The sequence below is a fragment of the Puccinia triticina genome, chromosome 5A (assembly GCF_026914185.1).
Source record: "Puccinia triticina chromosome 5A, complete sequence".
NCBI lineage: Eukaryota > Fungi > Basidiomycota > Pucciniomycetes > Pucciniales > Pucciniaceae > Puccinia > Puccinia triticina.
In genome coordinates, this window is record NC_070562.1 from 7106313 (window position 1) to 7132173 (window position 25861).

The 25861-nt window shown below is 44.9% G+C and overlaps 7 protein-coding genes across 7 annotated transcripts; 4 read left to right on the forward strand and 3 right to left on the reverse strand.

Moving 5' to 3' along the window:
* Positions 1-1795: 1795 nt before the first annotated feature.
* PtA15_5A803 (uncharacterized protein) lies at positions 1796-2724 on the forward strand (the record flags this gene model as incomplete). The annotated part of the gene is made up of 5 exons (XM_053169604.1): positions 1796-2006; positions 2089-2239; positions 2339-2412; positions 2506-2559; positions 2669-2724. 5 exons carry the CDS (start codon positions 1796-1798, stop codon positions 2722-2724), a joined length of 546 nt encoding a protein of 181 aa, XP_053020784.1.
* Positions 2725-3431: 707 nt separating this feature from the next.
* Positions 3432-4287, reverse strand: PtA15_5A804 (uncharacterized protein; the record flags this gene model as incomplete). Its single annotated transcript, XM_053169605.1, has 3 exons — positions 3432-3873; positions 3949-4057; positions 4152-4287. The coding sequence occupies 3 exons, from the start codon at positions 4285-4287 to the stop codon at positions 3432-3434; spliced, it is 687 nt and encodes a 228-aa protein (XP_053020785.1).
* A 1136-nt stretch (positions 4288-5423) lies between these two features.
* On the forward strand, positions 5424-7118 carry PtA15_5A805 (uncharacterized protein; the record flags this gene model as incomplete). The annotated part of the gene is made up of 3 exons (XM_053169606.1): positions 5424-6525; positions 6961-7016; positions 7101-7118. The coding sequence occupies 3 exons, from the start codon at positions 5424-5426 to the stop codon at positions 7116-7118; spliced, it is 1176 nt and encodes a 391-aa protein (XP_053020786.1).
* A 3429-nt stretch (positions 7119-10547) lies between these two features.
* On the reverse strand, positions 10548-12333 carry PtA15_5A806 (uncharacterized protein; the record flags this gene model as incomplete). The annotated part of the gene is made up of 8 exons (XM_053169607.1): positions 10548-10619; positions 10706-10789; positions 10872-10994; positions 11067-11541; positions 11647-11752; positions 11842-11913; positions 12014-12165; positions 12260-12333. 8 exons carry the CDS (start codon positions 12331-12333, stop codon positions 10548-10550), a joined length of 1158 nt encoding a protein of 385 aa, XP_053020787.1.
* A 1165-nt stretch (positions 12334-13498) lies between these two features.
* On the reverse strand, positions 13499-15348 carry PtA15_5A807 (uncharacterized protein; the record flags this gene model as incomplete). The annotated part of the gene is made up of 4 exons (XM_053169608.1): positions 13499-13932; positions 14354-14636; positions 14718-14986; positions 15057-15348. The coding sequence occupies 4 exons, from the start codon at positions 15346-15348 to the stop codon at positions 13499-13501; spliced, it is 1278 nt and encodes a 425-aa protein (XP_053020788.1).
* Positions 15349-21497: 6149 nt separating this feature from the next.
* On the forward strand, positions 21498-21956 carry PtA15_5A808 (uncharacterized protein; the record flags this gene model as incomplete). Its single annotated transcript, XM_053169609.1, has 1 exon — positions 21498-21956. One exon carries the CDS (start codon positions 21498-21500, stop codon positions 21954-21956), a length of 459 nt encoding a protein of 152 aa, XP_053020789.1.
* Positions 21957-23606: 1650 nt separating this feature from the next.
* On the forward strand, positions 23607-24914 carry PtA15_5A809 (uncharacterized protein; the record flags this gene model as incomplete). Its single annotated transcript, XM_053169610.1, has 4 exons — positions 23607-23656; positions 23717-23862; positions 23931-24298; positions 24678-24914. 4 exons carry the CDS (start codon positions 23607-23609, stop codon positions 24912-24914), a joined length of 801 nt encoding a protein of 266 aa, XP_053020790.1.
* Positions 24915-25861: the final 947 nt, after the last annotated feature.

Below are 25861 nucleotides of genomic sequence, written 5' to 3' on the forward strand. Positions count from 1 at the left end.
GTTGCAGACGACTTGATGGGGGAGATTCAGCAATATCTATCGGAGCCGAACGAGAAACAAAACACCGATATACTCTACTATTGGTCACGTCACAAGAACGTGTATCCATCTCTAGCAGCCATGGCAAAGTGTTACCTCGGAATCCCAGCCACAAGTGCACCATCCGAGCGCATATTTTCCCGTTCAAAAACCATAATAGGCTCGCAGCGTCACAGCCTTGGAACTTCTTCTATCGAACACCTCCTTTGTGTAAAGGAGTGGTACCAAAAATTTGATGAGATGATGGACACTAATTCAGTTACACTCAAAAAAGCCAAACTTGATGTCTCCGATAATGAGGACTCTGACGATGATTAAGACTCCATTGCTACTCTTCTGTTTTTATTACATTACTACTCTTCTGTTTCTATTACATTACTACTCAACTTCTATATGAACGTAAATAAAAACATTGCTTGTCCACTCGTGCCAACTTCCAGACCTTCTCACCCAAAACATTCGGGTATCCGCGGGTACATGTGAGGTCGCCCGTGGCTCGTACCCGCTGTACTCGACCCCATAATCGAGCATCAGGAGCCATCCCGTAGCCCGTACCCGCCGGTTCGGGACAGGTTATACCCGCTGGGTCCGGGTACGGGTTCCAGCGCTAGTTACAGACAATTCTTATCAACCCCGCAAAGCTGCCAACGTGTTGAACAGTATCAAGAGCCTTTTAATATATTCACTCCTCTGTCATAGTGTCTTAATGAATTATGCATCTGCAAGATCAAACAGTATTGGATCACTTGAACACTCACAAAACTTATATCTTGATTGGATTGAAACCCAATTATTTGAATCAAAGAAAGGTCTTCCTATTTTTGGGATTGTGGAACAAGTAGTTCCACCACCACTCAACAATATGAAATTTGGGGAGGCCCAAAAAGCTATGATACATTTCTTCAGCATAGAATACAACTTTCAAATGCTTCCCCAAATCTCAATTGGCTTAACTGGACTTTGGTTCAAGGAGATTTATCCAGATGAATGGAGTAAAATCTTCCTTAATGAAAAGGATTTTATAATGATTATGATTGATTTGATAGAAAAGAGTAAAATTGACTTGAAAGATTTCAAGAAGAAACCCTTGGTTCCAGTCAAAAGAAAACCTTCTCATTCACACTCTGGAAACATCCAGAAAAAAAACAAAACCAGTTAAGAAGCTTTCCAAATATCAGAGAAATTTTGATCATCCCTTTAATTTTCCAATCCCATGTGTTCAAGAAAAAGCTGCTATAAAACCAACTTGAGGTTCTCATTATCTTCTTTTATGGTACCTACATTGTCATCCATCTATCAGTCTAGACCTCATCACTTCCTTATGAAATACTCAATGTCATCAATCAGCCCACCAGTGAAGTCATAGTAACAATTCTATTTTAATTGAATGTTTATTCTTGGTTCATAGCCATCCAGGATTAAGATTTACTGGTTTGCTTGGACTGAGTTTACTGTTACATGGTCAGGTGAATCCACAGGTTTGCTCAAAGGGCAGATTATACGGCTCATCAGCTTTTTAGAATGAGGACTGATCATACAGTCTTTGGTGTGGCACTGGCAGATGAAGTAGGCTAGGGCCTAGGCACATGGATGGAGCTATGCGTAGTACCGCCGCTGGAGGGGGTGAAAAAGTGGTGATGTTGTGTCATGTGACAGTGATATATACAAGCATATGTTACTACCGAGTCTCGGCGGTTTTGTGTCCCCTTGTTACGGTCAGTCTCAGACCAACACCTCCGACAAACAACTCACGAGAATGTTCAGCCAACAGTTACTACGAAGCACTCGACAAGCCGTCGGCACCAGCCGATCCAAACCGACGGCCAACGCCCTTCGACTGGCGCTCTACTCGGACAAAGCCGGCCAGCTGACTCCCGCAAAGGACGGCACCGAAGCGGGCGGGGTGCAGCCGGCGAGTTCCGGCGAAGGCCAGGTGATTCCTGCCGGGTTAACGAGTGGTGCCCCAGGTGAGCTGCTTAAAAAGACTTACGCTTTGACAAACTGTTAACACTGGTTTTCTCGCTCAACTCATGCTCTCCTACTTTGTAGAGCAACTGGCCATTCGTCCGGTGCGCATCTACCGTCCCTCGCCAACAACCATGCAATCGGCCAAAGCCAATAACCACACATGGGTCCTCGATTGGGACACTCTTCAAGGCGCTGGGAGATGGGAAAACCCGCTGATGGGATGGGCCTCTACGTACGTCCCCGGACCACCCTTTTCCCTGCATATTCTCTTGCTGTTCTGGTCAACATGAACTTCTTGCGGATATCGATTATCGCTCCTCTACGTCATTAGGGCCGATTACATGCAAGGATCTAACCTCAAATTTGATTCCTCCGAGGCCGCTGTCGCGTTCTGTGAAAAGCAAGGTACACCACTCATCTATACCAACTCCCAGCTTCTCACTATCTTCCCTGGTCAACTATTTGACTTATCTCACCTTTGCTTCTCAAACACTGCAGGATGGCCGTACTTTGTTCAAGCCCCTAAAGCGATCAAGTTCAAGGTAAAGTCTTGTAGGTCAAATCTTACTCTTTTTCAGACGAAGCCAGAAAAACTTCCTCTATGACTAGATGTTGAATTCATCCACGATTAACTATGGTCTTACCTTGGTGGCGTTCATAGATTCGGATAATTACCTCTATTCGGATTCCAAGCTACGCATCCACAAGACCAAGTAAACCCGGTCGATGGTATCAAACTATTGTTCCTACCGCCTTCGAACAGAAAACAGGACCTAACAGATCATCAACATTTCCAATCATGACAATCATGTACGGCAGAACCAGGAGAGATTGGCCCTGTCTGCCGACAAAACCAGACTAAATATAGAGATGTGTCCTCTGTTCTTGTAACACCATTCCAAATTAAAACAGTAATCAGAAGAAGAAAAGATGAACTCAGGTTATGACTGCTCAGAGACCAGTCTAGCTGGCTGCTGCTTTGTCTCACTATGTTGACTGCAGGTAGTGAACAGATGACAGGCTCAATGTAAACCTTTTTCATCTATATACTTACTAGATTTACAGTTCCACGAAAAGATTGAGTACACTACACAGTAAGAGAATTGTTATACATTTACACAAGCTGCTGGGCAATATGGACAGCCACATGACCTCACCACCTCAACAAGTTGATTTGATTAATGACAATGTGATGGTTTCAAAGCATGGAACCTGTCCCCACACTTCTTGATCTGGTCCGCATCGGCAGACGCAATGCCAACTGTTGAACCTTTTAGTAAAACATAGTAATTGAAGGAAATCAACTCTTGGTAGTTCCGTGCCAGACATCGGTAATGTGATGGCAACATAAGCACTTCTAGCCTGATGTTGCTAGTGATATCTAATCCGATTTCTGAATGATAGTAGCGGTTTGTTAGATGTTCTCATTCGACCCAGAGTTTTCCGTCTGATTGGGGAGCGAAATTGCGCAAATGGTTCTCGACGATATTCCAAATCCTTTGCTCAACCTCTTCAATAGTTCCTGTGGCATCAACATCGACCCATCTACCTCGACCATGTATATTCTCGAAGTACGGGCGGACGACCTGGGAGAACTGCCGCTTTACCTCGTCTTGCAGTTGCGTGTTTTCATAGCGCTCTCTGCCAAAGCCTTCTCGGTCATCAAGTGATTGATCGCCAAGGGTGAGGAAGATAACGAGGTCTGGTAACGGGAGACCGCGATCTGCGCAAGCTAGAGACGCTATAGGCTCTGGTTCGGGAGGTGTTCGGACGTTGAACTTGGCAGCTGTGAATGCTGTTCCCGAAAACGCATATCGATCGCAGATTATCGTTGCCCCAGATTGTAAAGTACTATGGATATCGGCACTGGAAACGCATTCATCAAGATCACAGAAATCAGTTCGTGATCAGGCCCAATAGTCTAGTCAAAATAGTGGCAACCTCTTTTCCCATCGATTGGCAGCGAATAGTAGATGAATCGCGTGGTCATCCAGTTCCGAAGTTTGGCATAGATATGAATTTATCATCTGCCCGATCGCCGTGGTCCTATCTAGCGAGGGCGAACACATTAAATTTACACAGTGACGCGTAAGGCCCAAGAAAGTGAGCATTCGAAACCTCACCCAAGATCATTACAGACTGACCTGGGAACCTGATTGACTCCACCGCTCGCCCGGCTTGCTTGAGATTCTCCGCCAGACGGTGGCATTGTGTCGACTTGCCCGACCTATCGAGCCCTTCGAAGACGATGAAGCTACCTCGATGAGTGGGGCTTGCCATGGCACCTGTGCTGTTGAGCCGGTGATGGTGGTAGTCTTGCCCGGGAAGATTCCGATCTCGGTTAGAGGCTACAGCTGAAGCGGGGCCCCGAAGCGCGCACGGCTTTCTCCGGGGTTCCTCCGAGATGTAAACGGGTCGGCTGGGATCGGAAAGGACCCGAGGTACCCGGTCGGATCAAGGTTTGAAAGATGCTTGCCAACCCCTGCAGGTGCGAAGTGTCAGAGGTAGATGGGCTGAGACACATGTGACTGCCAGCCGGTTTCTTCTGATAAAAAACATTCAACGACTTCAGACGACTCGCCGTCGGATCTGCAACCCTAGCCTATCTCAATAGCCCTGTTCACGTGGGGAAATTTGATTATAATTTTAACAGGTGTATGGATAAAATTTTATAAATCGATTTCACATCATGCTTTGGGTGTTTTTGAGGACCATGAACAAGGGAAAAAAATCATGTAAATTTTATGCTAAGTGCCGTAAAATTATAATTAAAATTCCCAATTGTGAATCGGGCTAATTTACACACCTACACAACTCTTGTTTTCTTGTGAAAGGGAGTATGGTTTCCTAAGCTTGGGATTCATTTCTTAGATGTGCGCTGGTTGTGGTTTTGTCATTTGAAAGGGGTGTTGACTGAGGGTTTAGAAGGGGATCTGCATAGACGTCCCTAAATGCCGGCGGGAAGTCCTCCGCCTAGTGGCCGATGTAAATTTATGAAACTTATACTTGGCAGAGGAATTGAGATGATGGCAAAGATTTTAACAATGAAAAAGCAGTGATGTGATAGGTGTGGTGAAGGATCCTTGGGACGCAACAGTGCCCCTGATTTTCCGAAGAGTGTAAAACACCTCCAGCACCCTCCAGTAATCTCCAGTGGCTGATGCCAGATGGTGTCGCAGCTCATCTGCGCTGGACACTCCTGGGATGTAGAGGAAAAGTCTTATGTCCAAGCTTTACAGCATCTGAAGCCCTGCAACACAACTTCTTATGTGGGCGTACGCCGGGCCATGAGGAGATAACAGATTTGCACCTATCTGCATCATCTGGACAAACTTGAGCTGGAGAGTCGATGTCATGTATAGTTTCCAGGAAGACGTTCACAACAAGGTTGAAGATAACAGTTAAGCGTATCGACAATGGCTCTGAATAATTCCGTCAGAGGCATTCGGTTGCGGAGTCTTCTCATGTCAATCTTCCTCGCTGGCGGGTGCATGCCGATGCATTTTCTAGACTCGAAAACAAGCACAAAGTGGTTCGATTGGAACCAAGGCTCGTTCGGCCTTGACCATGTTTTCCATTCCGCTGATACCTCGGCGGCCACGGCGACTGCACAACCTGATCGCCATCAACCATTCTTCACCGATTATTTACACCCAATAGGCCTTCCAGCCGGGCCATCAGCTACCCACTGGCGCAACTCCCCCCTACTAGACAATTATCCTGCCCCAACGGCTTCTGAAGAACGTCCCGCGCACTCCCAGGCGCATGGTATGTCGTTGGCCTCCGACGAACTACTTGACCCCGGGCGCTGGGACCCACAATTCTTTGACGACCTTGGAAAGTTCCTCGCGGGCGGAACACCAGACCCGGATGGCCTCGCCGACGGAAAACCAGGCCCGGATGGTCTCGCCGACGGAACACCAGGCCCAAATGGCCTTGCAGCGGCAGGGGCTTCACAGACACATTCTGGTGTGCCGCATGTATTATTGGGTAGTTATCGTCATCCAATCGCGGGCGCTGGTCCGTCATACGTGCCCGCCATCTTAGAGTCTAGCTTCCCGTCCTCCTACTCCGGGCCCGATCAAAGGTTCGCGCCTGTGGTGAAAAGCCTCAAACCTCAGACTCACCGTACCGCCCGCGCCCGCGCCCGCGCCCGCTTGCGCGGCCTACTCCCTTCCCCGGCCGTTCGGAACTCAGGTAGTCAACGGACCGAAATCGCTGACCCGTCACCTCGACAGGGAAGGCTGATGTTTGATTTGACTTTCTTTGCAATTAATGATCCATCAGATTTTATGCAAACGAAGGAAGTAGATGTGATCCTGCAAGAGCTCAAAAAGATCCCCAACCATCGACTCGTCATCCCCGAGAGCAAATTCATCAGTATCTATCCCACGTATAACCACGTTCCTAGGGAAAGCACCCATGAAAAATGGAAAAACCCTTCAAGTAATGATAAAAGGGCTAGATTCCGGGAGAAAATATCCGAGTTTAGGGATCATAATGAGTATTGGTATCAACGTTGGTTTGACGAAACTAGGATAAACTTCAAACAAAATATCCATCAACTTCGCTTTCTTAATTTTGACGAAGCCAAGATCCTCTTTTCCCTCTATCTATTTTATGTTGAGATGATATGTTCAATTGTCCCAAGAAAGGAGAAGGTGCCCCTGGAAATTGAACTAAGATACGCCCGAGAATACTTTAACCACTTGACAGAGATGTACAATGAACCAAAGTATCAAAATATTCCACAGTTCAAAGAGGTATACAAAAAGATCAAGACACAGATTAAACGTGGGAAAAATAAATTTAATCAACTACTCTGGATTTATTTGGATTATTGGATGGTCAATCTTAGGAAGAGAGTTTTCCAGCAATTGTCTCTTGCCACAGATCCTTTTCCATGGCCAATCAAAAAATTCTTTAACAATATCTTCTTCTATTCCTATTCAGCTCTTTCTAAGAAATATCTTTCTGGGAGAACACTTAGTCTTGAGCCACATTACAAAGTAGGTACAATGGATTGATCTGTAGTGTGTTTATAATCATATCAGTGGGCTAATTATTTACTCATTTTTTCTTGAATTTAGCAGGCTATATTACCAGCGTAGCAAGATAATTAGGATGTTTTCATATATTTCAATCAAAGTTACTGTGTGTTTCAATCATCCACCAAGTACACATTTTCACTCATTTGTTTAGGGCAGTTAAAAATTATTCCCCATTTTTTTTACTATCAATTGTTGTGCAGGGGTAGATTTGAATTACACTTTCCTTGTTGAAAATTCCATCACTCAAATCTCAAAAGACTTGATTTCAAATTGCCATTATGCTTCTTTTGGAATTGATATATGAGCTTCTGCATCTTAAGCATATTTTCCTTGTCCAACATTGGGTTTGTTTGTCAGTCCCAGGACACAAATTGTGTGCACTGGTTAACAAACAGCAGCAGGGGGGATTTGTGGCACTCTCTAAAGAGTGCCAGACATTAATTTCTTTCCAGAATTCTACAATATATAAGCCATGGCCTCATGCATAACTAAGTCGTGAACCAGTGGTAGGTTTGTGTTAAACTGATACCAATCTGAAGTTTGAACTGTGTGCAATATTGTTAGATCTGGTGATTTAACCTCAAACAACACTGGGCAGCTACAAAAACTAGTGGTAGCATGCACTATCCACTATTTTAGCATTGCATACTTCCTAGCAAGATACCATCAGCGGTAGTGTTGCTACAGGGCCACTATGCTACACTATCAAGTGCTAACAGCTACATAGAATAAGCAATGAGTATGCTTGAGAAAGGGGACAGTGAGTATGATAATCTCACCTGATGTGTTCTCCAGATGGGTGCGGAAAAAAAGATAAGAGAGCCAATGATTTTGATTTCATTTACCAGACTTGACTAAATAGGCCTTGTACATGAGACCCAGTTGTGGGCAAGATGAAAATTAATAGAATACTATCTTGGATACTACTTCTACTACTCGGGGTTCAAGGACTACAAGGTGTAAGGAGGTAGTACTGTTATTCTTACAAGAGATAATTAAGAATGAATCTAGACAAATGATGAATTGATTCAGAGGCAACAAGATGAGGAATAAGTAAGAGAGATATCAGAATTTCAACAACATTGCTATCTAATTTTTTAATGATTAAAATATAGCACTGCTAACAGAAATATCCTTGATAGAGGACACTATATTTCAAGGGGATCCTGTTAGCAATAGCAGGTAATAACTGACTGCTAATGTAAAAAACTGGTTGGTGTTAGTGTAGCTTTCCTCTGCTATGCTAAACTCCTGACTGAAAGTAGTATGGTGGGCCACCATTGCCTCAAACAAGGAGGGTGTGACACTCTAGAGATTTCTAGAATTTTTTATATTTCTGACACTGTAACCTTCAAAGACCCCATCTGGTGTAGAAGTGAAATTCAAGCTTAGTCAACAGTTGGCGTTCTTTTGAAAAAAAATTAAACTCACATCCTTTTAAAACCATAAATAACAGACATTGACCACCACACACAAATGTAGATTTCCAGTGCATCTTTTTGTGAATTTAAAGGTATCCTGAGATAATTTTGGTGTCCAGATTCTCCTCATTGGCTCTTTTCACACAGGGTGAAATTTCAGGAATGTGACTGTTGCAATGAGAACCATGAGGCCTGATCCAATTGAAATCAGCAATATTTATTCCACAGTACATTATTCTGTACATCCTTCTCAATATGATTCACTAGAATTTAAATGAGATTGAATCAGCAATCTTCTTATGGCTAGATCTTGAAGTAGGCTGGGGCTGGCTGGGGCTAACACCACACCCAAAATTGTGAGCCATTTTGAATGATCTGGATTGAAATACAACTGGTAATGCAAGTTCAGAACTTCAGAACCTCCTTGATACCAAAAATCCCAGTAGTGAAAAATGGTAACTTGCCCCTGGTCTACCTTGTTGCAGGACTAAATCCCCCTTGGCAGTGTAACAACCATGAAAGGGAGTGTCACCTCCTACTGGATCCACTTGTAAAGCTTTTACCCATATGTCTGTCCTATTGGACTTTCAATGGTGTAATGCCCACCTAATCAAGTATGCCTGGACAGATGTGTAATAGTATGTTGAATTTGTGGGTGTATCTGATTCAAGTTCTGTCAGTGCTGTCCTCCACCCATGTGCCAACTGAGAGAGCCCACTTGAGATGTAGCTCCATCTTGAACTATCCCACTACTGATCTCCTAGCAAATAAGTTCTTTTCTTAATCTTCTTTAAATTTATGTATGTATCATTCACAATCATATTCTGACCTTGAAGTTGATAGTAGAAATTTTTTTAATCAAAATGGGAGTAAGCCTGGGGTGACTATGAGGGGAAAATGAGGAAAGATGAACTCTGGGAGAATATCTCCTGAGTTGAGATATGCTTGAAAGTTATAAACTTGGATATTGGTTGTGGGAGAATATCTCCTGAGTTGAGATATAATTGAAAGTTATAAACTTGGATATTGGTTGGGAATTTTTTGTTGAGGGAAGTTTCACATCAAGTGCAAAAATCTTACTTATTGAAGACGAGTTAGTGTATTTGCCATTTGACATAGAGAGAGGAGATTGGGCTTTGGGCAATTGGTTTTTTTTTTTGGGGGGGGGGGGGAAATACAGCAGGACAGTGGGCCCTCAGGCCATTTTCTAAAACATCAAGTGTATTTCAGCTTTCTCTCCACATCTTCACCATTAGTTTTTGGAGCTAACAGGGCCACTATCTCCATTCTTGGATTTGGTTCAGTGGTCATTCAAACCACCCTGAAACTCAGCTTGGCCCACTATTCTCCAAAGCTTTCCAACCCTGTGATATCTGTTTGAGTTAAATTACAGGCAAGTTGCATTGTATTGCACCCCCTGGGTTGCTTGAACAATCTTTTTGCATGTTTGTGTTGCAGAACAACCTTGAACACCAACTTACAAAAGTGCATTTAAGTTTTGCCCAGCCAACTTTGAATCCCACTATTAATTGAAAAAGTAACAATGATTGCATCTCCAATTGTTCAGTGCTCAAAAACCCCACGCAAACATGTACGTAATTTGAGTCCACATACAAGTATGTACTGTATAAAGCAGTATTATAAGGGTAAGATATCATCAATTTGTGATTAGACTCTGGGACTGGGAGCTATATAAAGAATGGGATAAACAAAAAAACACGTATGTATATTGCAGGCAGAACCCCCTGGCTTGCCAACCTCAACCCCCTACCCTTTTCAGTATCAACCAAATAAAAAAAAAGGAAGGAGATAGGGAAGGATGAAGGAAGAAAAAAAGAGTCCGATGTTGTCGTGTATGAACACAGATAAAAATAAGTTAGATCGTGCGGCTTAAGCTATAAACTAGCAACTATTATGGTTATATATTCCTACTGTTATGTACTGCTGCTATTCTTGAGCCCTACCATATAAACAATCATATATTCTTCATCTTCCGTTTTGTTGCTTATCATGCAATATGGCTGTAAAAATATAAGAAAACCAAGAAGAGTAGCCAAGGATGCCGTTTTCAGAGGTTGACTTGAACCGTGATTTCTTGGGCGATATATTCGTGCATTTTTGTTGTTGGATGAAGAGTGTCCTAAACGCAAATAAAATATAATGAGAGGTGGATTCAGTAGCAAAGAGCAGGAAGAATATGGGCAGGGCAAAGGGAAAGATACACACGAAGTATTCCCATCGGTCGGCCGGATTACAGACCGCACCAGACGTCGAATTCCAGCAAGCGTCGGCAACGTTAAGGAAATTGAACTAAACACAAACACACGCATTCAGCATACTGTTGGGGGCACGAAGAGGGGCAAAGAGGGGAAGAGAGAGAGAGGAACTGAACAGTTTGGGGATGGCTTCGGACGAAATACCAGTATTTGGGGGCGTCGAAGTATGCCAGATTGTGTCCCGAAGAGCTAGCCTTATTAGCTTCCTGAGAAAGCGCCTTGATTCCGTCACTGAGTTCCTGTGCATATAGGAAAGTACACAGGAAGGTGAGTGGATTGTTATGATGAGAGGGAGTGGGTGTGAGATGTACCTGGTTATACAGACGGGTGAGGTTGCCGATGTAGGAAAGATAGACGTCGATGAGGGCGGGGTCATTCTTGGCGAGAGTTTTAGACTGGTAGTAAAGGTTGGGGAGGATCTCGAGGGGCGGGAGGAGCATGAGAAGGAAGTCCGAATGGATGTCGTTGACGCGGGGATGGGCGTGGATGAGGTTGACCTGGTCGAGCAGTTCGCGGGCCTCGAGATGGACCCTGCCGGTGGCGTACTCGAAGCCGGTCTGGGGGCCGTGGATGTTGCCGTTCTGGAAGGTGCCGTTCTTGATCACGTCCGTCCAGATCTGGATGATGTCGTTGATTCCGATCCACACGCAGTGCAGCACCCGCCCCGTCGCCTCGTCCCCCCGCTTCGCCTTCTTGCTGCTCACTTCGTCTATGTACGTCTCCATCTGCGTCCGCGTGTCCGGCGCATTCACGTTCGTCAGCTTGTTGTTTACCGTCGCATCGCCACTAGAAACCCGTCCATATGTCCATCCAATCGATCAACAATCCAATCTTATTCCGACTCTTATTGCTCAAGATCTTCCTCAAGCAATATCTGCCACGGTGACTCACTATGCATAGTTTAGTAGATTGATTTTGCTTCCTGTTAGAGTCGATGCTGCCAAGTATTCCCCAAAGACAATGCCATTGGTGAACCTATTATGCCAGTATGGAGCGCCTATGCCAGAAATACACACAGAGGGGCCTTCGTGAGCAAAAGTTTCATAGGAAAGGCCAGGGTGTAGATGCGAGTATTAATGGACTGACTACCCCTGAGAGTATCGGCATAGATCGGCGACCGGGGATGAGCATCGTCGCAATCCGAAGCGCCGAAGATGACTAGAAGGGGTGGGGAGTATGTTGCTGAGTATGCTTCTGCACCTGGCGAGGGGAGAGCCCACAAGTCGGATGCCAAAGAAATAGTTGGAGTGGGGCGTACCCACTGAGCTGTACTGGACCCGGTTCCACTGGTTGGAGCTTAGCCGCTGAGCGTAGGTCGCATAGCTGTCGACATCCGACTTCAAGCTTCGGCCGGCGACGGATGGGTTGTCGGAGGCTGCTGCAGCCGAACGGTGGTGGGCGTGTTTCGCACTACACACACACCCTATCTTCTCGTCAAACTCTGTGATGGTTCCTCGGATATCGCTGGGATGCGGATTGGAGGATGGTTTGGATGGCCACTTACCCGACAATAGCCGCGACGACGATCGAGGCCGAGACGGCAGCTCCCAAGAATCCAAGAAGGATGTATTTGCGCATGACCACACCCCGGTAAATATATACAGCTACCTTATCAAGAACCGCGGTATCTAATCGTCCGCCTTTCCTCTTGAACTTCTGTGCGATAGACTGCGTGGGTTATCTTTATCTTGATAGACTTGGGTGTCGCGGAAGTTGGCTCAACTCTTCCCCCTATTTCCAGTGGGAACACGAGCATCCGCCCGCCGCAGGGGGTGACTGACCCAATCAGGGGGTGCTCGCAAAGGATCTCGGAAAGTTGGAGTTACCGAGCCTGTATATACATACCTAATTCGCCAAGCCCAGTTTTTCGCACGGAAATCTATACATATGCATACACATGGCCCTCGAAGCTCCCCCAATCTTGGTGCATAAAAAAGGGGGCCAGACTTTGTGAAGTCATGAGCTTTCCTTCACCATTGCAAATAGTTGTGGAAACATCTGAGTGCACGAAAGATAGACTGAAGGGTGCCTAAGCCGAAACCAAGAAATGAGAGGAGCGGCAGATTATGAAGGAAGGATTCTGGTTCTTCTGAGTTGAAGCGTCCGATGAGGGCACCCGTGGCCACTACTATACCCCATACTATACACATACACAAAACCCGCGCGCGGCGGTGCCTATAGTACACAACTCACGGTTATAGAAATGCCCTCTGAGATCCTCCAAACCTCTTGAGCCTCGAACCCTTCATCCCCCCTGAAATCCGACAAGTCTTCAAGAACCCCTCCCGATGTATCCTCCCAGCCAGACCCTTACATGATCCTCACAACACATCACCCCACCAAGTAACTAAACATCACCCGGCCTCTCAACATCACTCCTCAGCCCACACCAGCTTCCGAGCTCACATCGCACTCCGGAAACAGCATAGGCCCCATGTAAAACACACTCACCCGTTACTCAGATCAGCTCAATGTCAATACAACACATGGCAATTTGAAGTTTTTATATTTCCTTCACACCACAGACTTGCTTAAGTTTTTTAACTTCATTTCTTGTGATTGTGTCTTATAAGTTTGTTACTCATATAAAATGTAAACTGGAAAAAAAATAAGTTTGACATTGAGACCGATAAAATGGTGACAAAACATGTGGATACCAGAGATTTACAACAACATGCGCTTGGAAGGAAAAAAAAAACTTGGAATTGAACAATGATAAAAAAACCATAGTGGAGACAAAAGTTTAGTTATCTCTCTCATTGTCGCCCTCATCCGGTGCATTGTCTTCACCGTCCTCGTTGTCGCTGCTTCCCTTGAAAAGATCATCTTCCAATTCTTCACTGTTGGATTCAGTTGAACTAGCTGACTTGTCATCAGCATGGCGAGATGAGACATAATTCTGCTTCTTTTTCTTTGCTTCCTTCACCACTTGACGTTCGGATGGTTTACTTGCCTTGGATTTCAAGCATGAAGCCTCTTTTCTTGAATTTGAGTTTGTTGGCTTAGCAGATTTGATGGTTGCACTTTTTATAGTCGGTTTCTTTTGTATTTTCCTAGACCTTGTAGTTTCTGAAGGTGGCATGGCACCAACGGGGACGCGAACTCGATTCGATTCATCGAGAAGTGTTTCTTCGTTTGTATCACCCAGACATTGAGCGACATCTGCTGTGGGGCTTCCTAGAAGTTCAACCCAACCATTTTCAATGGCAATATGAAGTCGTTCGGCACCCCCCTCCGAAATATTTGCAGACCTTCCACAGAAACAGGCTGGTGTAACTTGAAGAGGATTTGGCTGGACCCGCAATATAACATTCAAGCTTGCCAATTTTTTTTGGGTATTCTTGCCAGGCCATCCCCTACGTGCCACACCATTTGTAGCTTTGACTGAAGAGCAAATTATCAGCACTACACAAAACAGTGCAGATACTGAGATACGTACAAAGAGCATATTTCAATTTTGTTCGAACTGCATGTAAGTGATCTATGTCCTCCCCCCCAGGTATGGGATTAACAGTCCCCGAGGCTAGATAAAGGTCAAAAAACATCAGCATTGTTCATATGCTTTGCATCTGCCTGTAACCTGATTGCACACACTTACCCAGGTCGTTTGCGCAATTCTCAATGGTCAAATGAGGATTTGCCGCCAATCGTTTCCTTTTTTGAGGGGGGAGAAAGGCTTCTCCCCCCATAACCTTCCCCAAAGCCAATTGGCCTTTGACGAAATCTAGAAACGCACCAGTTGGGTTTGGATTGATTTCAAACATGTCAAGGAACGACTCGCCCATTCTACTTCCCCCACTCAGTACAGCTCTGCCTTTCAGGTGAGGGTATACTACAACTAAGTACCCTTCGATAGCATGGGACTTCTCCAAGTTTTTTAACTGGAAACGAGTCAAACTATCAGCAAATATCAACTGAAGCTGGGAGGGGTATGCCAGAAATACTGCGGATGGACTACTCACATCAACCAGTACCTTTCGAGCCCAACAATTGGCGTCAAACCCTTTCCCAGAACGTCTTTTGCGTGACTTGTTCTTAGCAGTATCGATAGCGTCGGAGAGTTCAATATTCTCGTCTTCAGAAGCTTCTTCGGCTGTTTTGGGCTCTCTTACAAAAGGATTTGGAAATGTTGCTAGAAATTCTGGGTCCTTGTACTTCTGCTGGTCTGCTTCATCTAGCTCGCGCCATAAGGCTCCGTACTTTGAGCCTTTCTCTTGAATTGAAAGAGATTCTGCAATAACATATTGATCAGTTAGCCTAAGATTCTGGCAATGTGCAAAGGGAATGAAAAAAGCACGCACTATCGTCTTGGATCTTGATAGCCTTGGGATCATACCGGCAAAAGTTGGTATACATGTTTGAACCTTGTGTGCGGTTTTCTGCACCCAAATAGGACTGCACCGAATCGAATTGAAGTCTCCTGCTTGCCGCAATAATAAGCAACTGCCTTTGAAACTCCTCGTAAGCCTCTTGGATCTCCACCTCATCAGCGGAGCACAATCGGACATAATGAGCATGCTTATTGACTCGTTGTTGAAGCTCATTGATATCCATTGTCTTCAACTCCTCAACCAGGTGAGGTGCCAACATCATTTGTGACTTGGATTTTGGTGGAGCTGAGGGTTCAGGGTTGCTCGAGGGTCTAGGATCAGAGTTTTCAAAGCTTCCTTCAGCCGTGTTCTTGCCATCTCAATAGTTTTCTCCCTGGTCGTCGAGCTCGCTCTGAACCTCATGGTTGACAAGCCTAGATTTGTTCCGATCCATCTGTGAGAAGTCAAGCCCAAGGGATACGTCTGGATCAAGTAGATTTGTGTTGCTTGCGGCTCCCTGGGACTTCTTCTTCTTTGCATCAGCACGTGCCTGTTTCTTGGCAGCTTGATATGTACCACAACCGTCACATACATCCACTTCAGTCAGTACAAAAAACAGAGCCCAGCAGTAAAAAAATCAGAAAAATTGAAACATTTACCATTTTTGACTGCCTTGGCACGCTCATGCTGAAGCTGTTCTTCACCGCGTCGGAGCTCTTCTTGAAGATTTGGAAGTGTGGATACACGTGGCGCGGCCACCAAGCGGTAATTTGAAGTGGAAACATCTGAGCGGTTTTGAGTCTTACGGGTTGCTGGAGTCACTGCGGACTCAAGATGTCGGTATTGTGGCGTAGACAGAGAGGTATCTTGCGAGGACCTGTTAAAAGGATCCGGGTTAGTTGGGTCATACTGCGAAAGACCAAGACGCTGTTCTGACTGTTTTAAAGGACCGCAACAAGGATCCAGCTGGGTTGAACGCCTGTCACAAGGGTGACATTGTGAAGACAGTTGACCAGGATCCATCAAGTCATTCCGAGAGTGGGAAAAGTTATCTTGCTGATTGGTTGGATGGTTGAAATTGACCTGGCCGAACCTATTCGGATGAGAAGATGGAACTGGAGCTTGATGCGAAGAAACTTGAAGAGGTTCTACATGAGCGGGAGCTTGCCGAGGATCTAGAAAGTTGTTTTGAGAGGGGGTTGAATGATTTTGGCGGCTGCTGCTGTTGAAATTGGTCTGGCCTATCCCAACAGAGCCTCAATGAAGTTGGTAATTCCCCGTATTCTGGTTATTATAGGTGTTAATGTTTGTGTTCAGATCTGTACTTCTACATTGACTTCGGTAAGGGTTTGGATTGAATGTACGTCTGTCAAATGTAAACGGTAAACTGATAGAAAATAATTGAGGATTTTGATCAGTTTGTAATATAATCATTAGCAAAAGAGGGTATAACATGACTTGCTCACCTCTGGCCTTCCGTGTGGTTTTGAAATTCCCTAGTGGGCTGAGCACTAGAAAAGAATGTTGCGCTGTGATTTCCGCCATTCGGATATGATCCTAAACCTTGATAAGACATTTGTTCCAGGACAGTTCTCAAGCAATCACCTGAGAGGAAGCGATGAGATGAATAGCCAATAGATGAGGAAGAAGCAAAAAAGCCCGGAGATACATACAAGTGAACGCGCCGCCGAGAGTCAAGCGCAAGTGCACGCGCCGCCAAGAGTCAAGCGCAAGTGCACGCGCCGCCAAGAGTCAAGCGCAAGTGCACGCGCCGCGGAGAGTCAAGCGCAAGTTGCCAAAGGCGGGTGTTGTGATTTGCCGCAGTCTTACTGTCGGATTACACGTAAACCAACAGTAGGACTGCGGTGCTGCGAGTGAGATTGGCCAGCCGCGGGCTGTGGCACCATCCCGTTTGATGGCTACGGTGCAATCCTCCGCATCAGCATAGGGTGGGTGTATCCCGGGGACCTGTACTGTAGCACTGAAAGCAGGACCCACACCCGTATCCACCCCATCAAATTCTACCAGGTACCCAAAAAAAGGTCACCTTAGCATTATTTGACATTTAAAATTGTCTACTTAATACCTTTGCAATAATCAGATACTTTCACAGCACCTTCCAAAGGGTACTATTTTCATGGTGAAAAGTTTAGGGAGTGGGCCAGAACATCTTTCAGATTTCATGAGAACATTTGCTCGGGAGGTAAAAGTAGGGTGGAGCAACACATTGGTATAAACCTTTTCTGTTTGACAAATCAATGACGTAAAAATTTTCCCAGCAGTTGATTGATATCATTGGTCTTTTCAGGAAGGGGCTAGTGTGATGCTAACAGGATTTTTGGAATGATGCTAGACCAGATTGCATGGCAGTATAATTGGTAGAGATAATTGTGATTTGGCAATGGGAGAAAATAGATATATTTTTGGTCTAGGTTTTTTGGCATGATGCTAGACCAGATTGCATGGCAGTATAATTGGTAGAGATAATTGTGATTTGGCAATGGGAGAAAATAGATATATTTTTGGTCTGAGAATTACATGAAGAGGAATTTCCAGAGCCTTTAATTAGGGAAAATTTCAATTCTGAATACTTAGGCTGTAAAATACTTATGATTCATTAAGGGGGTCTCAAGACCAGCAGTAGAAATGTGATAAAGTCAGTGGCACTTATAGTTGGGATACCCTTTTTGAAAAATGAAGAACTGAGAAAATTATTTGTTTTGCCAATTATAATTTTTGGACATTTATCAAGGACATTTTTTGCCACAATTTATTATTGAAAGTGGTGAATAATATACAGTAATACCACCAATTGATGTTTCAATCATTCAAACATGTTGATCATCACCACTGAAATGACCAGTGTTCACTACAAATAACTTGTATTTTGGAGAAACACATCTATTCCACTTCCCACTAAGAATGCAATTCAATTGTTACAAAATTGTTAAAAATTGGATAAATTGCCACTTCCAATATGAAAATTTGGGTATCAATATCTTAATCAAACAGTGTACACATCTATTTGCGCACCTAACAAAAATACATACCAAGTAAATATAATAAATAGCTCAGCAAGGCTTTCTTTGAGAAAAGGAATGAATTTCAACCGTGGTAATAAATACTATGTTTCTTCACGCTTATGATTTTTCACCATGTCCAGTCTATAGAATTAGATCTACCAGTCTAATTCTAAAACTTTTACAACTATAGGGCATATGTTGCCAATTGCTCTTCAGCCTCCCAGTGACTTCCCATAATAACTCAGAAAGGGTTTTTGTGCTGAGGAATAAGGACATAATGTGAAAAAAGAAACATTAATTGATTACTCCATGCTCCCAATTTTTTTTACATCAGAGTGCACATCTAAAATGTGATTGATTGCTTCTTGCTCCCAAATTTTTACATGTTCAGTTCTTATAACCAAAAAGTTATAGGCACTTGGGGATAGGAATAATGCTTTATCCCCACTCAAGCTGGAAAATATTTTGAAGCCGGAGTCAAAGCGGGTTTGAAATATTGTTTTGCACCCGTGGTGTACGGATCACCTCCACTCAACGCTTCACCCACGTTACCGGCATCACCTTGACGCACCGCTTCACCCTGATGGAACTCAGACGATGATATCGGGGAAAACTATGATGGTAATGGTGATGAACTTGCTCGACTGAGCCTCTGGCGGAGGAGACGTAGTCTTCTCCGCAGCCGAGTAACCCTGTGACCCAAGTCACAACAGCCCCCCCTCGGCAAGGCTCTAAGAAACCTACCACCAAGAAAAGGCTGTGTCTACATACAAGCTGAGAAAGAGAATAGACTTAAAAAAAATTGAAAGATGAAAAAATAGAAATGAAAAACTAGAAATCTTCATCATAACAATCAAAGCTTCCGCCATCATCAAACTCTTCACAACCAGCCTCATAATTTTCAAACTCAGTGTTACCATAATCATTGAAATCTGGATGGTCATTATCTATGTAGTTGTTCTCGGAGTTGTAGCTGTCATTGAAATTGTTGTTTTCAGAGTCATAGTTGTTGTTGACTGAGGTGGATTGATCAGAGTAGTTGGGATAGTGATGTTCAGATAGTCGGGATGAGGAATGTTGAGGAGATAAGGAAGATTCATGAGAGGCTGGGGAGATATTGTTGAGGCTGTGAGTGTGCAGGTAGGAATTACGCCAGCGGGTTTCTTGCAGGTGTTGTTCGTTCAGGTGGACATTGTTTGGATGTTGATTGCGCAGATTGAAAGCGTGCCGGCGGGGATCCTGTGGTTGAAAACGCTGATTCCGGTTAAATATTGGCCTCGGAGCTTTGTCTTCAGAGGCGCTGTCATCATTGCGCAAATCATTGATTGGAGTCAGACGAAAGGATCTGTAGGGTGTACGTTGTCGAGGTGTTCTTGATAGCAAAACTTCATTTTTGTGGTCAGAGAATCGCTCCTCGGGCCGTCTCAAAACGAAGGGAGTCCGAAGCGATGGAACGAACGGACGTCTAGGAGTCATGACGGGGTCCGGCAGCGGCGCAGGTGTTAGGATCGGTCGAAAGAAAGCGGTATTGTCGGATGAAGCATGTACCGTTTGAGTAGTCAGAATAGAACCAATAACGGAGTTAGATTGGTGGCCATCTTTGCTTTTGTTGCTGTGAGAATGCGGTGGATCCACTTCGAGCTCGATGGGTGCCGCAGGTGTTGAGATAGGATAACAGCATTCAGGACCTAGTTCAACCTCTAACTCGGGCTGATCATCCAAATCTGGCTGGTCTTGCAACTCTGATGACAGCTCAGAATCAATCAAAACATCAACATCTCCGGCTATCGAGCTCTCGTCACAGTCACTGACAACGCTTGCATCTTGCATCTCCTCCAGCAATCGATGGTCTTCTTCGCGAGGATCATTAACCGTTTGATGCCAATAACTCGATTGCAGACTAAGACTCCGCGCAACAGTTTGGGGTTTGAGTGGTCCGTGTCGACCTTGAATACAGACTGGCCGATGACTCGCTGAACACTGCGCCGTGCTTGCATTTGGAGTGCTATTGAATTTGAAACAATTTGTCGAAGGGACGGACGGTGGGGTCTGACGAGTACTTTGAGACCTCTGAGAATGTGTTTTTGGGTGCCCTTCTTTCCATGTCCGGGAACGAAGAGTCGGTCGCTTCCAGGATGACTGTTGATGAAAACCACCGTGCAAATTCTGGGGAAATCCAATCTGATTGAATGTCGGAGTGGGCCCGCAGGGGATCGGAGCTGAGAAATTTCCAAGAACGGCATTCAAGTCCGCCAGGAATAGACAAATTCGACCGTGAGCGCCGTACAGGTGGGGATCCATTCAGACGTTGAGAAAATATTTGAAGAGATTGAACGTAGAGGTGAATAATTAAGAGAATTAAAAAAAATCTGGTATGTTGCTTCAGGTTGGGAAAGAGGAGGATCAAAAGCCGGTATTCTGCGTCGGTATAAATTTTTTCTTCAGCAAATAAACTGGAATAACAGGAGCGAGACACCTTAAGGGCTCATAACCTGATGGAACTCAGACGATGATATCGGGGAAAACTATGATGGTAATGGTGATGAACTTGCTTGACTGAGCCTCTGGCGGAGGAGACTTAGTCTTCTCCGCAGCAGAGAGCCGCAGCCGAGTAACCCTGTGACCCAAGTCACAACACACCCACTTGACTGGCACCCCCTCCACCCACCGCTTCGCCAACTTGACGCGCCGCCCCCTATTGCGAACTGCCAGCAATTATTCTCCATCGTGGCCAACTGCCATCGGCATCTCACCCAAATAAAGAGTAAGTCTTTCTGCATTGTACGCATTGCCAACTTGACTTGATGCACTTGCCTTGGAGCTGGACCTTCAAAGAGTGATCCCGATCTACTTAAGAACTTGGTTGGGACACTCTTTGAAGTATAGCTTCTTCATGCTAGCTGCATCAAGGAAAGACTAGTCTCATCTGCTTGGGCACTTGCTTCTTGCTAACGCTTTCATTCATTTCTCCACATGTTAGGCTGTCAGTTTTCGACTTTGCAATTGATCATTTAACCCTCTACATGATCAATTGTTCAACCCTCCATTGATTCCAGCTTGATTCGGCATTTTTCCAACATTCTCGTTGACTCGCCTTTGCTCGTTTCCAACAACCAACTCAAATCTTACAAGGCCCTTGCCCGACTCCCCATCTCGCATGAATCGAAAGACTTAAATGCATCCGATACTGCTTGGAATTTAAACCACAAGTCTTCTGGCCGCCCGGCGCCGAATGAGAATCACCAATTATATTTTCCAGGCACGTAGCTTACTGTCATTCACCTTACTTGCACAAGGTTCTTATTCTCTTTTTGCATGTGAAACGCTTGCTTTTTTAAATACACACAGGATGGCATTAAAACTCTACAAGACTCCTGTGAGCGGCACCCTCACTCAACGACTTCGAAGAATGCGAAACGCCGAACGGATTGCTGCCGCACGTACAAGATTTCTAGGTCTGCAATTGGCTCGTCGTGATATTGAGAACCAACAACTGTCTCGCGATCAAGAGGTCATTGAACATCTGATGGAGAACCCATACGAGCCCGAATCAGGTACCAGTGGCAATCACACAAGCCCCGACACACTGGATGACGAGTGGTTAACGTTAGTTGCGCCCCTTGATGAAGACGACGACCTTGATCGAGCGATCGAAGCAGACAAGGAGCGTTGGCGACAGGAAGCCCAGCAATTCAACTGGACAAGCGTTATGGACCAACTGTTTGCGGTGTACATCGACCTGAAGGGCCGCACAAAGAACTGGTCTGGTCAAAATGCGTATACTCCTTTTGTTAGATGCAACTGTCTTCCACAAGAAAAGAGAAGTCGCTTTGTGGACATGGTGGATATATTCAGTAAGTCCCCATGATGTCTGCTTGCTCGGGTCAGAATCAGATTTTTACAATTTCTAATTATCAGGCCAGCATCGAATTAAGTTCAAATTTTGCAACTGCACGAGCAATGCTGTTTGTCTCCTCAAGCACGGTTTCCTCCCAGCATCACCCATCAGACCTCAAACCGCTTTTTCCCTCCCCCTGCTCATTTTTCATCATCATTTATGGAATAACTGCCAAGTTGGCACCTTTCCATTCACGACTGCCTTGCGAGATTGGCTTGAACCTCGGTCCGAACGATTATTTGCTCGTAAACAGAAACATGTGAGTACTTTTCAGTATTACTGCTTCCGGTGCAGTACTTGTCATCTGAACCTCAAACCTCACACTCCTCACACTTTTAGGCTCGCGAGATGCGGAAGCCTTTTTCTTCGGCCATTGATCTTTATCGTGCGTTGGAAAATAAGTCAACCGAGCTTGTATATAATGTTCTACAACTGGAACCGCAAGAGATCCTTGCAACTGAGTCTTGTCCTGCCTGTTTCGGCCCCTGTCCACCAAACGCCAAAGACTACCCGGACGCCACACGAGACAAGCTAATTGTGTGCCTTGATGGTAATTTCCAACATCGACATCACGCAAATGCTAGCAAGGACTACCGACCTCTTCAAACTCCTCGAATATTCCTCAAACCCCACGAGTTTGATGATATGAAACGGGTCATAAGGGAAAAGGAAATCGAGCTCAGCCCCCCTTCAAAGGTCATTTCAACTACTTTCCTGTCAGGATTTCATGAAACCCAATCACTAAAAACTATTTTGAATTGATAATCATCAGGCCGATCGGTGTACTGATTCACATAAGGCTGCAGATGATAAGCGCAATGAGTCTACTTGGAAGGGCTGTGATGATACAGGACTCATGGGCTGCTGCTGTCGACATGACTCAGCCATATATATGGGTAACATATTCAAGTCTGGCGAGCAACGATGTCTTCCCATTGCTATTATCGACAAGCTAATTTCGGAGTGTGGCGAGGAACGGAAGTTTGGAATTCTCTACGACATCGGATGCTCTCTTGATAAATACATGGATGCGGTGAGTTTATTATTCTCTGTTCTGTTCTTGTGTTTCTACTTACATCTTATTTGTCTGAGTCATTTAGAGAAATCTGCTTTCGGAACATCGCCATCAAATCAAGTTTGGGACTTCCGTATTTCATGCCTATGTTCACAACTGGGTCTGTCAGCTCGATTATCACCCCCGGTACAATACAGGATGGGGTCTCTCAGATGGCGAGGGGCTTGAACGCCTATGGTCTTCTCTTTCAAAACTAGTCAGCCCACTACGATACGCAACAAGGAACCACTGACTGGGTTCAATTGCCCACTGTTTGACATATCTGAATTTAACAGGTATCACAAATTTACGTAAGTATTTATTCACCAACCCCAAAATTTCCAAAGGTTAACTCTTCAAAAATTCTAGCTTCGTGGCTTGAGAGGAAATTTCGAAAAGCCTTGAAACGCCGTGACAAAGCTCGAGCAATTCTCTCTGGCCTGCAAAACATTCAAAACCCGCACTCATCAACGCCCACAAACTACACAATTGAATTTTTCAAAGAACAGTGGAATGCACAGCGGAATTTTCAAACTAATCACACAGAGGATGAGGAAGAACGTTGTATGAAGTTGGTCTTGTTGTACAAGAAAGAGGCTGTTCTAGAACTCTTGAGGCAAGTGTTTGTGAATCAATTCAATCCACGTTTACTTGTCTAATAGACCCATATTTTTAGGAATTGCTTGCGCGGACCTGAGATATTTTTAGCTACTGAAGAAGAAGTGAACGATCTTTTGGCTTCCATCTTAGAGCTTTCAGAAAATCTGCGGGAGGAGCTGAATGAATTAACAGGTGAACAGGACATGTGTGGTGTGATGAATGGTATGTTTCATATGTCTTATAACTGGTACGGTGATTTGTGAATGATCTGACTTTCTTGCTTGGAACAGATGAAGAATCAAAACTTCTTTTGCTCCTCTGGAGCGCCAAAGCAGACCTGTTCGTACAGGCAGTACACATCCAAGCCAAAAAGCACCCTCTTCTTGAATCAAAATCAATCGGTGCACGTTTGGGTACAAAGCTCAAGGAGAAAATATACAAAGCCCTACAGGCGCGCCGACCAGCGGTCAAGAAGTACATCGATGCCTTCAATCGATGCTTTGCCAATTATGTCACAAAGTTCCCCAATCAGAAACTGAGTGATGCAGCTGACTATCCCCTGACGTATGACAATTTTGTTACCTTCGAGATCGATCATCGGTTTTGGAATGATGGTCTATACTACCATTCCAAAGCTCCTTGGGCAATCGATTGCGATGTTTGTGCGGGGATTACTGCAACATTAACTCTCAGCCGGGCGCAAGAGGAATTGCAGCTTCTTGCCCAAGAATTGTGCCGGGCTGTGGGATGGGGAGTGGCTTACTACAATTGACTGGAAAAATCAGTAGCCTACCTTGCAGATCGTCAGTTCAGGTGTTTGTGCCATTGATTTATTTTTAGATAAAGATGCTCTGACAATGTAACCTTCAACAGGTATTTCTCAATTGGATATCTATTTGGCAGACGGTGGCCAAGAGCTTTCCCCAGATCACGTGGATCAATTGTTGTTTGGCGGTTTTTTGCAAAAATACAAGTATATTGTAATCAAGCAAGAGATTATGCGACGCTTGGAAGCTCATGGTGCATTAATGCACCAGTGGTCGGATAAGATTCACTGGCTGTGGCAGCAATGTCAACCTCTGGCCAACCGGGACTACATATCAGACTGGGATCAAATGATTTACAAGGTAAAGGATGGTAATCCATTAGCGGCTGAACTATTTGGTGGTGTTGATGAAGAAATGGAGGAAACAATCCTTGGTGTGGAACTGGACGATGGTGAAGATGCAGCGGACGGAGCCCTCATATCTGCCACCAAAGGGGAAACCGAATGAATCATAGCAACACTGCGATGATGTTAGATTATACTTCATGTCTTTCTTGGTCCACATTTTGCACTTGTTTTTTACATCTCTCTTCTGTTTTTTACATCTCTCTTCTCTCAATTCCATTTTTTTCAGGCCTCTCAGTTTTTCTTTTAACCCTTAAATCTCCATGTATGGCAGAAACATTTAGTTGTAAATCTATCCAGATGTTTTGTCACCATATTATCTGTCTCAATATTGAACTTATTTTTCAATTCCAATTTGCATTTAATGAGAGTAACAAACTAATACAAAATAACAAGAAAGCAACTGGGTGGTGTGTAGAATATATGGAAGCTTCAAATTGATGTGTTGTATTGAAGTTGAGCTGAGCTGAGTGTGCGTTGATGCTGTTTCCGGAGCACGATGTGAGCTCGGCAGCCGGTGTGGGCTGAGGAGTGATGTTGAGAGGCCGGGTGATGTTTAGTTACTTGGTGGGGTGATGTGTTGTGAGGATCATGTAAGGGTCTGGCTGGGAGGATACATTGGGAGGGGTTCTTGAAGACTTGTCGGATTTCAGGGGGGATGAAGGGTTTGAGGCTCAAGAGGTTTGGAGGATCTCAGAGGGCATTTCTATAACCGTGAGTTGTGTACTATAGGCACCGCCGCGCGCGGGTTTTGTGTATGTGTATAGTATGGGGTATAGTAGTGGCCACGGGTGGATGAGGGTGACAATCTCGACGGCAAGTCACCGTTCCTCGTGGCCACGGGGGTGAGTTGCGCAAAAGGGAGCAATTCTGAGTCTCTTGGATGGGAGCATACAGACATCCTCAAGGTGTTCCTTGACTTGCCGAGAGGAGAATGGAGTGGGGCACGGGCATGGCTCCCTTGCCCCTTGAGAGCTCCGTCGCAATGGCCTTTGCTTCGGGATCCGGGATGCTCTCCATTGGCTCATCCGTATCCTCGCGACTTCCTGT